We start from the raw sequence: 13,436 nt of genomic DNA on the forward strand, positions 1-13,436 counted from the left end.
GCGCCGCCCCCCTCCCAGCCCTCCTCCCGCACGCTCCCCGCCCCTCCTCCCGCCCTCGTCCAACATGGCGGCCGCCGCCCCGACTGCGCAGGCGCCGTCCCCCTCCCAGCCCAACCGCGGCGGGTCCCTCCGTCGGGGCCGGAAGTGGACACGGCCGGGCGGAGGGGAGGGGGTGGGAGCGCTTCCGGGGGAGCGGGCCCCGGGCTGCTGTTTGTAAACTTGCCGCGGGCCCAGCGGGCGGAGGCCGGGCCCGGCAGGTAGGAGCCGCGGCGGGGGCGGCGCCTCAGGCCCCTCACGGACTCCGGAGCCGCGCAGGGCGGAGGGGGGAGCGCGCGCGCGCGCGCGCCCGAGGGATTGTGGGGGAGGGGGGGAGAGGTGAGGAGGCGCGCGCGCCATCCCCCGCCTCACCGCGCGCCGCCTGCGCCCTCGGGGGCGCGCACGTAACGCGCGCGCGCCCCCCTCCGGCGGGCCTCGCGCGCCCCCCCTGGCGGCCCCCACGTGCGCTTCCCATCCGGCTTCCCCGGGTGTTCGTGGAGACAGGCCCCGCCCCCTTTCCCCACCCCGGGACGCTCGGCCAATCACAGGGCCGGCTCCCTCACGGGCGACTTCCGGTGGCCATCGGGGCCATCCCCCTGCCGCCGTGCGAGCGGCTCGGCCAATCAGAGGGCCGGCTCCCTCACAGCCGACTTCCGGTGGCCAAAGGGGCCATCCCCCTGCCGCCCTGCCAGCCCGTTGTTGGGTAGGGACCGTCTCTAGATGGTTCCCACTTGGACTTCCCAAGCGCTCAGTACAGTGCCCTGCACACAGTAAGCGCCCAATAAACACGATTGAAGGCATGGAAAGTACAGAGACTAATAATAATGGCATGTGTTAAGCGCGAAGCACTGTTCTAAGCGCTGGGGAGGTGACAAGGTGATCATGTTGTCCCAAGGGGGGCTCACAGTCTTCACCCCCATTTGACAGATGAGGGAACTGAGGCCCAGAGAATAATAATAATAGTAATAATGGCATTTCTTAAGCGCTTACTAGGTGCTAAGCACTGTTCTAAGCGCCGGGGAGGTGACAAGGTGATGAGGTTGGCCCACGGGGGGCTCACAGTCTTCATCCCCATTTCGCAGATGAGGGAACTGAGGCCCAGAGAAGAATAATGATGATGGCATGTGTTAAGCGCTTACTATGTGCAAAGCACCGTTTTAAGCGCTGGGGAGGTGACAGGGTGATCAGGTTGTCCCACGGGGGGCTCACAGTCTTCACCCCCATTTGACAGATGAGGGAACTGAGGCCCAGAGAATAATAATAATAGTAATAATGGCATTTCTTAAGCGCTTACTAGGTGCCAAGCACTGTTCTAAGCGCCGGGGAGGTGACAAGGTGATGAGGTTGGCCCACGGGGGGCTCACAGTCTTCATCCCCATTTCGCAAATAAGGGAACTGAGGCCCAGAGAATAATAATAATAATGGTATTTGTTAAGCGCTTACTTTGTGCAAAGCACCATTCTAAGCGCTGGGGAGGTGACAAGGTGATCAGTTTGTCCCACGGGGAGCTCACAGTCTTCACCCCCATTCGACAGATGAGGGAACTGAGGCCCAGAGAATAATAATAATAATGGTATTTGTTAAGCGCTTACTCTGTGCAAAGCACCATTCTAAGTGCTGGGGAGGGGACAAGGTGATGAGGTTGTCCCACGGGGGGCTCACAGTCTTCACCCCCATTTGACAGATGAGGGAACTGAGGCCCAGAGAATAATAATAATAATGATGATGGCATTTATTAAGTGCTTACTCTGTGCAAAGCACCTTTCTAAGCGCTGGGGAGGTGACAGGGTGATCAGGTTGTCCCACGGGGGGCTCACACTCTTCATCCCCATTTCGCAGATGAGGGAACTGAGGCCCAGAGAAGAATAATGATGATGGCATGTGTTAAGCACTTACTATGTGCAAAGCACCGTTTTAAGCGCTGGGGAAGTGACAAGGTGATGAGGTTGTCCCACGGGGGGCTCACAGTCTTCACCCCCATTTGACAGATGAGGGAACTGAGGCCCAGAGAATAATAATAATAATGGCATTTCTTAAGCGCTTACTCTGTACAAAGCACTGTTCTAAGCGCTGGGGAGGTGACAAGGTGATCAGGTTGTTCCACGGGGGGGCTCACAGTCTTCACCCCCATTTGACAGATGAGGGAACTGAGGCCCAGAGAATAATAATAATAATAATGGCATTTCTTAAGCGCTTACTCTGTGCAAAGCACTGTTCTAAGCGCTGGGGAGGTGACAAGGTGATCAGGTTGTCCCACGGGGGGCTCACAGTCTTCACCCCCATTTGACAGATGAGGTAACTGAGGCCCAGAGAATAATAATAATAATGATGATGGCATATATTAAGCGCTTACTCTGTGTTAAGCACCGTTCTAAACACTGGGGAGGTGACAAGGTGATAAAGTTGTCCCACCGGGGGCTCACAGTCTTCATCCCCATTTGACAGATGAGGGAACTGAGGCCCAGAGAATAATAGTAATGATGATGATGGCATGTTTTAAGTGCTTACTTTGTGCAAACACTGTTCTAAGCGCTGGGGAGGTGACTAGGTGATCAGGTTGTCCCACGGGGGGCTCACAGTCTTCATCCCCATTTGACAGATGGGGGAACTGAGGCCTAGAGAATAATAATAATAATGGCATGTATTAAGCACTTACAATGTGCAAAACACTGTTCTAAGCGCAGGGGAGATTACAAGGTGATCAGGTTTTCCCAAAGGGGGGCTCCCAGTCTTCATCCCCATTTGACAGTTGAGGGAACTGAGGCCCAGAGAAGTAAAGCGACTTGCCCAAAGTCACCCAGCCGACAGCTGGCGGAGCCGGGATTTGAACCCATGACCTCTGACTCCAAAGCCCGGGCTCTTTCCACTGAGCCACGCTGCTTCTCCAACTACCACCATCATGATATTATTATTGTTATTAATTCTTTTTATTTATAACGACGCTACTGATGCCGGTTTACTTGTTTCGATGTCTGCCTCCTCCCTTCTAGACTGGGAGCCCGTTGTGGGAAGGGATTGTCTCTGTTGCCGAATTGTCCTCCCCAAGCTCTTAGCCCAGTGCTCTGCGCACAGTAGGCGCTCAATAAATACGATTGAATGAATGAAAGTGTCTGTCCGGGGTTGGAGACCCCACAGTCCTCAGACGTCCCCTCTTCCGTGGTGGGCTCACCCCTGATTTCTTTTCCCTCAGGATAAACCAACTCCATCTTGCCGCAGACGGCCCCAGCGGCCCTTGCGTCTGTAAACTCGCTGTGGGCAGATAATGCGTCCATTTATTGTTATTTATTGTCAGAGAAGTGGAAAGAGCCCGGGCTTTGGAGTCAGAAGTCATGGGTTCAAGTCCCGGCTCCGCCAATTGTCAGCTGTATGACTTTGGGCAAGTCACTTCTCTGTGCCTCAGTTCCCTCATCTGTAAAATGGGGATTAAGACTGTGAGCCCCCCATGGGACAACCTGATCACCTTGTAACCTCCCCAGCGCTTAGAACAGTGCTTTGCACATAGTAAGCGCTTAATAAATGCCATCATTATTATTATTATTGTTTACTCCATCTTGCCGCAGACGGCCCCAGCGGCCCTTGCATCTGTAAACTCGCTGTGGGCAGAGAATGTGTCCATTTATTGTTATTTATTGTCAGAGAAGTGGAAAGAGCCTGGGCTTTGGAGTCAGAAGTCATGGGTTCAAGTTCCGGCTCCGCCAATTGTCAGCTGTATGACTTTGGGCAAGTCACTTCTCTGTGCCTCAGTTCCCTCATCTGTAAAATGGGGATTAAGACTGTGAGCCCCCCATGGGACAACCTGATCACCTTGTAACCTCCCCAGCGCTTAGAACAGTGCTTTGCACATAGTAAGCGCTTAATAAATGCCATCATTATTATTATTATTGTTTACTCCATCTTGCCGCAGACGGCCCCAGCGGCCCTTGCGTCTGTAAACTCGTTGTGGGCAGAGAATGTGTCCATTTATTGTTATTTATTGTCAGAGAAGTGGAAAGAGCCCTGGCTTTGGAGTCAGAAGTCATGGGTTCAAATCCCGGCTCCGCCAGTTGTCAGCTGGGTGACTTTGGGCAAGACGCTTCTCTGGGCCTCAGTTCCCTCGTCTGTAAAATGGGGATTAAGACTGTGAGCCCCCCATGGGACAACTCGATCACCTTGTAACCTCCACAGCGCTTAGAACAGTGCTTTGCACATAGTAAGCGCTTAATAAATGCCATCATTATTATTATTTACTCCATCTTGCCGCAGACGGCCCCAGCGGCCCTTGCGTCTGTAAACTCGTTGTGGGCAGAGAATGTGTCCATTTATTGTTATTTATTGTCAGAGAAGTGGAAAGAGCCCGGGCTTTGGAGTCAGAAGTCATGGGTTCAAGTTCCGGCTCCGCCAATTGTCAGCTGTATGACTTTGGGCAAGTCACTTCTCTGTGCCTCAGTTCCCTCGTCTGTAAAATGGGGATTAAGACTGTGAGCCCCCCATGGGACAACCTGATCACCTTGTAACCTCCCCAGCGCTTAGAACAGTGCTTTGCACATAGTAAGCGCTTAATAAATGCCATCATTATTATTATTATTGTTTACTCCATCTTGCCGCAGACGGCCCCAGCGGCCCTTGCGTCTGTAAACTCATTGTGGGCAGAGAATGTGTCCATTTATTGTTATTTATTGTCAGAGAAGTGGAAAGAGCCCTGGCTTTGGAGTCAGAAGTCATGGGTTCAAATCCCGGCTCCGCCAGTTGTCACCTGGGTGACTTTGGGCAAGACGCTTCTCTGGGCCTCAGTTCCCTCGTCTGTAAAATGGGGATTAAGACTGTGAGCCCCCCATGGGACAACTCGATCACCTTGTAACCTCCACAGCGCTTAGAACAGTGCTTTGCACATAGTAAGCGCTTAATAAATGCCATCATTATTATTATTTACTCCATCTTGCCGCAGACGGCCCCAGCGGCCCTTGCGTCTGTAAACTCGTTGTGGGCAGAGAATGTGTCCGTTTATTGTTATTTATTGTCAGAGAAGTGGAAAGAGCCCGGGCTTTGGAGTCAGAAGTCATGGGTTCAAGTTCCGGCTCCGCCAATTGTCAGCTGTATGACTTTGGGCAAGTCACTTCTCTGTGCCTCAGTTCCCTCGTCTGTAAAATGGGGATTAAGACTGTGAGCCCCCCATGGGACAACCTGATCACCTTGTAACCTCCCCAGCGCTTAGAACAGTGCTTTGCACATAGTAAGCGCTTAATAAATGCCATCATTATTATTATTATTGTTTACTCCATCTTGCCGCAGACGGCCCCAGCGGCCCTTGCGTCTGTAAACTCGTTGTGGGCAGAGAATGTGTCCATTTATTGTTATTTATTGTCAGAGAAGTGGAAAGAGCCCTGGCTTTGGAGTCAGAAGTCATGGGTTCAAATCCCGGCTCCGCCAGTTGTCACCTGGGTGACTTTGGGCAAGACGCTTCTCTGGGCCTCAGTTCCCTCGTCTGTAAAATGGGGATTAAGACTGTGAGCCCCCCATGGGACAACTCGATCACCTTGTAACCTCCACAGCGCTTAGAACAGTGCTTTGCACATAGTAAGCGCTTAATAAATGCCATCATTATTATTATTTACTCCATCTTGCCGCAGACGGCCCCAGCGGCCCTTGCGTCTGTAAACTCGTTGTGGGCAGAGAATGTGTCCGTTTATTGTTATTTATTGTCAGAGAAGTGGAAAGAGCCCGGGCTTTGGAGTCAGAAGTCATGGGTTCAAATCCCGGCTCCGCCAGTTGTCAGCTGGGTGACTTTGGGCAAGTCACTTCTCTGTGCCTCAGTTCCCTCGTCTGTAAAATGGGGATTAAGACTGTGAGCCCCCCATGGGACAACTCGATCACCTTGTAACCTCCACAGCGCTTAGAACAGTGCTTTGCACATAGTAAGCGCTTAATAAATGCCATCATTATTATTATTTACTCCATCTTGCCGCAGACGGCCCCAGCGGCCCTTGCGTCTGTAAACTCGTTGTGGGCAGAGAATGTGTCCATTTATTGTTATTTATTGTCAGAGAAGTGGAAAGAGCCCGGGCTTTGGAGTCAGAAGTCATGGGTTCAAATCCCGGCTCCGCCAGTTGTCAGCTGGGTGACTTTGGGCAAGTCACTTCTCTGTGCCTCAGTTCCCTCGTCTGTAAAATGGGGATTAAGACTGTGAGCCCCCCATGGGACAACTCGATCACCTTGTAACCTCCCCAGCGCTTAGAACAGTGCTTTGCACACAGTAAGCGCTTGCCAACTTGTACTTCCCAAGCGCTTAGTACAGTGCTCTGCACACAGTAAGCGCTCAATAAATACGATTGAATGAATGAATGAATGAATAAATGCCATTATTATTATTATTATTACTTACTCCATCTTGCCGCAGACGGCCCCAGCAGCCCTTGTGCTTGTAAGCTCTTTCTGGGAAGAGAATATGTCCATTTATTGTTATTTATTGTCAGAGAAGCAGCGTGGCTCAGTGGAAAGAGCCCGGGCTTTGGAGTCATAAGTCACGGGTTCAAATCCCGGCTCTGCCACTTGTAAGCTGTGTGACTTTGGGCGCTCCCCCCGGCCCTACTTCCTTCCCCTCCCCACAGCACCTGTATATATGTTTGTACATACATATTACTCCATTTATTTTACTTGTACATATGTACTGTTCTATTTACTTTATTTTGTTAATATGTTTTGTTCTGTTGTCCGTCTCCCCCTTCTAGACTCTGAGCCCGCTGTTGGGTAGTGACCGGCTCTATACGTTGCCAACTTGGACATCCCAAGTGCTTAGTACAGTGCTCTGCACACAATAAGCACTCAATAAATAGGATTGAACAAATGAATGAATGAACATATATATAGTATATATATATTTACTATTCTATTTATTTCATTTTGTTAATATGTTTTGTTTTGTTGTCTGTCTCCCCCTTCTAGACTGTGAGTCAGCTGTTGGGTAGGGACCGACTCTAGATGTTGCCAACTTGGACTTCCCAAGCGCTTAGTACAGTGCTCTGCACACAGTAAGCGCTCAATAAATACGATTGAATGAATGAATGAAAATATATATAGTATATATAATTGCTATTCCATATATTTTACTTTGTTAATATGTTTTGTTTTGTTCTCTGTCTCCCCCTTCTAGACTGAGCCGGCTGTTGGGTAGGGACTGTCTCTAGATGTTGCCAACTTGGACTTCCCAGGCGCTTAGTACAGTGCTCTGCATACAGTAAGCGCTCAATAAATGCGATTGAATGAATGAATGAATGAAAATCACTTCACTTCTCTGGGTCTCAGTTCCCTCATCTGTAAAATGGGGATGAAGACTGTGAGCCCCCCGTGGGACAACCTGATCACCTTGTAACCTCCCCAGCGCTTAGAACAGCGTGAGCCCGCTGTTGGGTAGGGACCATCTCCATATGTTGCTAACTTGTACTTCCCAAGTGCTTAGTACAGTGCTCTGCACACAGTAAGTGCTCAATAAATACTATTGAATGAATGAATGAAAGTCACTTCCCTTCTCTGGGCCTCAGTTCCCTCATCTGTAAAATGGGGATGAGGACTGTGAGCCCCCCGTGGGACAACCTGATCTCCTTGTAACTTCCCCAGTGCTTAGAACAGTGTGAGCCCGCTGTTGGGTAGGGACCGTCTCCATATGTTGCCAACTTGTACTTCCCAAGCGCTTAGTCCAGTGCTCTGCACACCGTAAGCGCTCAATAAATACGATTGAATTGAATGAACAGTGCTTGGCATTCATTCCGTCGTATTTATTGAGCGCTTACTGTGCAGAACACTGGACTAAGCGCTTGGGAAGTCCAAGTTGGCAACATCTAGAGACGGTCCCTACCCAACAGTGGGCTCACAGTCTAGAAGGGGGAGACAGACAACAAAACAAACCATATTAACAAAATAAAATAAATAGAATAGTAAATACATATACTATATATATGTTCATTTATTCATTCAATCGTATTTATTGAGTGCTTACTGTGTGCAGAGCACCGTACTATGCGCTTGGGATGTCCAAGTTGGCAACATACGGAGACGGTCCCTCCCCAACAGTGGGCTCACAGTCTAGAAGGAAGAGACAAACAACAAAACAAAACATATTAACAAAGTGAAATAAATAGTAAATAGTAAATCTGTACAAGTAAAAATAAAATTAAATTTTAAATTTTAAAAAATAGTTTTTTTAAAAAATCTAGTAATAAATAAATTAATAAAAATAAAGTAATAAATATGCACATACATGTATACAGGCAAATACCTCTGAATGAATGAATTGATTTATTTATTTGGCACATAGAAAGCGTTTAATAAATGCCATTATTATTATCATATCGTACTCTCCCAAGCGCTTAGTACAGTGCTCGGCACGTAGCACTCAACCTGACGGAATGAATGAATGAATCAATTGATTGATTGATGTCCAGTTGCAGGTCTCTGGACCCGGAGGGATCGCGGAGCCCAGGCCGGGCGAGGATCGGGCAGGCGTGAGAAGAGGAGTCCGGGGGCGTCTGCCTGTAGACTCTGTGCCACCCGCCTCCCCTCGCCCGCTTCCGTTCCCTGGCCTGGAGCCCCCTGGAAGTTGGCTGGCATCCCCAGGCGCCAACATGGAGGGCCGGTGGCGGGAGACGGTCGCAATGAATCCCTGAAGACCCGTCCGCTGCGCGTACCCGGTGACGGCAGGAGCGTTGGGCTAGTGAACCCTGACTTTCGGCAAGCGAGGCGACAGCATGGCTCAGGTGAGTGGGGGGCGATTCGGCCCCCGGCGAGAAGCCCATCTGACCCGCGGATCACTGTGGGGAGGCTCGGGGGGCGGAGGGAAACGCGTGAGGACACAATGGAAGGGAGGATGCAGTGAACACACAAACACACACACTCACGCCTAATGGGGGGGAGACAGAGTACACACAAACACACCTAATGGGGGGCGACAGGTCACACTTACAATGGTCACACTTACAATGTTCCGGGCACTGTGGGAGGGAGCCCCCTTTCCTGCCATGACGAAGCTGCCAATCTGAGTCAATTGTATTTATTAAGCGCTTACTGTGTGCCGAGCACTGTACTAAGCACTTGGGAAAGCACAATACCGAGGCAGCGTGGCTCAGTGGAAATCAATCAATCAATCAATCAATCAATCGCATTGAGTGAGCGCTTACTGTGTGCAGAGCACTGGACTAAGCGCTTGGGAAGTCCAAGTCGGCAACATCTAGAGACGGTCCCTACCCCACAGCGGGCTCACGGGCTTCGGAGTCAGAGGTCATGGGTTCAAATCCCGGCTGCGCCGCTTGTCCGCCGTGTTGGGCAAGTCACTTCACTTCTCTGGGCCTCAGTTCCCTCCTCTGGAAAATGGGGATGAAGACTGTGAGCCCCCCTTTGGGACAACCTGATCCCCTTGTAACCTCCCCGGCGCTTAGAACAGCGCTTTGCACATAGTAAGCGCTTAATAAATGCCATCGTTATTATTATTATAAGTGGTGTGGGGCTTGCCGGGGGAAGGGAGGGTAAAGTCAGGGCGGCGCAGAAGGGAGTGGGAGATGAGGAAATGTGGGGCTGAGCCTGGGAGCCCGCTGTTGGGTAGGGACTGTCTCTAGATGTTGCCAACTTGGACTTCCCAAGCGCTTAGTACAGCGCTCAATAAATACGATTGATTGATTGATTGATTGGGAAGGCCTCCTGGAGGAGATGGGCCTTCAGCGAGGCTCTGAACCAGGGATCAGTGGTGTTTACTGAGTGCTCACCGTGTGCAGAGCACTGCACTGAGCGCTTGGGAGAGTCTACTAGAACAGAGGTGGTAGACACACTGCCTGCCCACAGGGAGTTCCCAGTCTAGGAGGGGGGTCTGAGGCGGAGGTGGGCCCGGCGGCTGACCCTCTCCCCCCGCCCCGTCCGGCCGCCCGCCCCGCCCGCCCCCAGGCGAGTCTCCTGGCCTGCGCGGGCCTCGCGGGCGTGAGCCTGGTGCCCACCGCCGCCAGTAAGAAGATGATGCTGAGCCAGATCGCCAGCAAGCAGGCGGAGAACGGCGAGCACGCCCCCGGGCCCGACGCCCTGCGCTGCTCCGGCCAGGTACGGGGGTCTTCTGCGGGCGGGCCGGGACTCGGTGGGCACCGGCCACCCCCGCCGGGGGAGGCGAGGGACCGCCCGGGCCGCGGCCTTACGCCCCCTTCCTCCCTCCCGCCTGACCTCGGCCTGGGAAGCAGAGCGCCTGGGTTCTAATTCCGGCTCCGCCCTGTGACCTTGGGCAAGTCACTTGGCTTCCCTGGGCCTCGGTTCCCTCATCTGGAAAACGGGGGTGAAGACTGGGAGCCCCACGCGGGACGGGGACTGCGTCCAGCCTGATTAACTTGTATCTACCCCGGTGCCTAGCGCACAGGAAGCACTTAAGAAGCAGCGTGGCTCAGTGGAAAGAGCCCGGGCTTGGGAGTCAGAGGTCAGGGGTTCAAATCCCAGCTCCGCCAATTGTCAGCTGGGTGACTTTGGGCAAGTCAATTCACTTCTCTGGGCCTCAGTTACCTCATCTGTAAAAACGGGGATAAAGACTGTGAGCCCTCTGTGGGACAACCTGATCTCCTTGTAACCTCCCCAGCGTTCAGAACAGTGCTTTGCACATAGTAAGCGCTTAATAAATGCCGTTATCATCATCATCATCAATCGTATTTATTGAGCGCTTACTATGTGCAGAGCACTGTACTTAGCACTTGGGAAGTACAAATTGGCAACATATAGAGACAGTCCCATTATTATTATTATTATTATTCTCTGTGCCTCAGTTCCCTCATCTGCAAAATGGGGATGAAGACTGGGAGCCCCACGTGGGACAACCTGATCACCTTCTATCCCCCTGGCGCTTAGAACAGTGCTTGGCACATAGTAAACGCTCTGGGCCTCAGTTCCCTCATCTGAAAAATGGTGATTAAGACTGTGCGCCCCCCCCCCCCCCCCAGGGACAACCTGATCACTTTGTAGCCTCCCCAGCGCTTAGAACAGTGCTTTGCACGTACTAAGCGCTCTGGGCCTCAGTTCCCTCATCTGTAAAATGGCGATTAAGACTGTGAGCCCCCCCAGGGACAACCTGATCACTTTGGAACCTCCCCAGCGCTTAGAACAGTGCTTTGCACATAGTAAGCACTTAATACGTGCCATTATTATTATTATTAAAAACACCATCATCGTTATTATTATTATTACCTTACTGCCCTGGCACGGGGGTCCTGGGGGATGATCCCAGTCCCCTTCCCAAGGCTTCCTGGGTCTGAAGGCAGAGCCGGAGCCTCTTTCCAGATCCTCCTCCTCCTCCTCCTTCACACAACTCCGGCGACGGTGATCCCGGCGGGAGATCCGGGAGGGTGAGGCGGGGGGCCGCGGGGGTGGTGCCCGGGGATACCACGCGTCCGGTAGGGCGAGGCGGTGGCGGTCCCAATTTGTACTTCCCAAGCGCTTAGTACAGTGCCCTGCACACAGTAAGCGCTCAATAAATACGATTGATGATGAGAGGGCCCGGTGTGTGTCTGGCAGGGGGAGACGGTCGGCAAGAGAGGGTCCTCCGTCGTCCGCCAGGGACACCGGAAAGAGGACAAGTCCCGGAGTCGCAAGGACGACAGCGGCTCGGCCGAGGCCTCGCATTCGAAAAAGTCCATCAAAAAGGCAGGTGGTCGGGACCCCCCGGGGGGGAGCGGGGAAGTGGGGGACGTCCGAGATTCCGGCTCAAGGTGACGTGGGGGGGCCGTCCCCCGTCCCCCAACACCGGCTCCGTAGGTGGTGGCGGAGCAGAACGGCTCATTCCAGCACAAGAATCCCAAGAACTTCATCTGCGAGCACTGTTTCGGCGCCTTCCGCAGCAGCTACCACCTCAAGCGGCACATCCTCATCCACACGGGTGAGCCGGGGGCGGGGGGGGGCCCCGCGGGCGGGCCGGGCCGGGCCGAAGGGCGGGAGCCCCGCCGAGAGTCACCCCGCCGTCCACCCGCCGCAGGCGAGAAGCCGTTCGAGTGTGACGAGTGCGACATGCGTTTCATCCAGAAGTACCACCTGGAACGCCACAAACGCGTCCACAGCGGGGAGAAGCCCTACCAGTGTGAGCGCTGCCAGCAGGTACCCGGCGGGCCGGTTCCTGGGGGCGGGCGGGCGGGCGGGCGGGGGGGGCCGCGCCGGCCGGCGGGCGGCTGACCGCGGTCTCCCGCCTTCTCTCCCCGCTGTCTCTCGGCGTGGCCCACCCAGAGCTTCTCCCGCACAGACCGGCTGCTCAGACACAAGCGGATGTGCCAGGGCTGCCATTCCAAGACCCCCGAGGGCCAGTTCTCCCTCTAGGCGCGGGGGCGGACGGGACCGGGCCGCCCGCGTCCCCCCGGATCCGCCCTCCCCTGGCTCCTCTCCTACCCCGAGCCCCCACCCTAGCCCGGGGCCGGCGGGCGAGGAGCGGGCGAGGGGGAACTGCCCTCCCAGCCCCCCTCTCCCCGGACCGCGATCTACCGCCACGAGGCTGCAAGACTGAGCCATGAACCCTGGACTCCCCACCCCTGGGGAGAAATGAAGAGGGCAGGGGGAGGGAAGGGAGGATGGGATCTTGCCTTTCCCCCCCCCCACCCCTTTCGCCCCGTCCTCCTCTCTTGTTTCTTCCTAAATTTCAAATAATCCAGAAGCAATTTGAGCCCCATCTTGGGATGGCAGGGGGGCGACGGGGCCGCCCAACAGCCGCTGAGGCCCGGGATCCGTCCCCCCGCAGCCCCACAGCCGCCCGGGAAGAGGAGACGACCCCGGACACTCGCGGAGAGGGTGGGCCCGGACCCGCGCCCCCCCGGGAAGCCGCCACCGTCCCACGTAGGTTCGGCCCCGGGCCTGGCTGTCGCACTGGGTCTGCCCAGGCCGGCCCAAGTGCCTTCTGTCAAAATTGGGCACGAGGAGGGGAGAGGGGGGCCCCGGTTGGCACCTCCCCGCCCCTGGGCACTTGGGGCTAAGCGGGGCCACCGATGTGGGCAGAACCAGAGGTCGGGGCGAACTGCTGGTCACCTTGCGGGGTCGTGGGATGGAACCAGCAGCTCCCTAACCCCGGGGGCACGGCTGAGGATGCGGGGGTCGAGGGACGGTGTCTGGTCTTCAGGTCAAAGGCAGCCCCTGCCCCTGCTCCCGCGGGAGGCGTGACCTGCCTGGGTGGTGGCGGGCCCGGACCCTGTTATCGTTCCCAAATCGGGTGTGTGTGTGTCTTGGCCCCACCCCGCCCACCCAAGCTGCTGAGGGCCCGGTGGGGAGGGACCGGGGGGAGTCCCCAAGGAACCCCCCCGCCCCCCCAGGAAGCCCGGGGTGGGAGGGTGGCGGGGAGCTACTTATCATCACTGTTAGGGGAGGGACCGCTCAGAGCTGGGGCGGAGGTGTACTTGAAAGATCTGGCGTTCTCTCTCTCCCTCCGTGTCTGACAC

General features: G+C 54.5%; 1 protein-coding gene across 2 annotated transcripts; it reads left to right on the top strand.

Moving 5' to 3' along the window:
- The first annotated feature begins 212 nt into the window (after positions 1-212).
- On the top strand, positions 213-13,221 carry ZNF740 (zinc finger protein 740). 2 transcript variants are annotated; one of them, XM_038752870.1, is made up of 7 exons: positions 213-257; positions 8,451-8,762; positions 9,940-10,089; positions 11,539-11,667; positions 11,779-11,899; positions 11,996-12,114; positions 12,241-13,221. In XM_038752870.1, exons 2-7 carry the CDS (start codon positions 8,754-8,756, stop codon positions 12,328-12,330), a joined length of 618 nt encoding a protein of 205 aa, XP_038608798.1. In that variant the 5' UTR covers positions 213-257; positions 8,451-8,753; the 3' UTR covers positions 12,331-13,221. The 2 variants fall into 2 exon arrangements, with proteins under 2 accessions (XP_038608798.1, XP_038608799.1); XM_038752871.1 differs by lacking the exon at positions 213-257 and adding an exon at positions 771-806.
- Positions 13,222-13,436: the final 215 nt, after the last annotated feature.

The sequence above is a fragment of the Tachyglossus aculeatus genome, chromosome 10 (genome assembly GCF_015852505.1).
Source record: "Tachyglossus aculeatus isolate mTacAcu1 chromosome 10, mTacAcu1.pri, whole genome shotgun sequence".
NCBI lineage: Eukaryota > Metazoa > Chordata > Mammalia > Monotremata > Tachyglossidae > Tachyglossus > Tachyglossus aculeatus.

Excerpts from the sequence above, each read along its gene's own strand:
- ZNF740 (XM_038752870.1), top strand. Across the intron at positions 11,900-11,995 it reads GCACATCCTCATCCACACGG|GCGAGAAGCCGTTCGAGTGT; the intron begins GTGAGCCGGGGG and ends CACCCGCCGCAG. Across the intron at positions 12,115-12,240 it reads AGTGTGAGCGCTGCCAGCAG|AGCTTCTCCCGCACAGACCG; the intron begins GTACCCGGCGGG and ends TGGCCCACCCAG.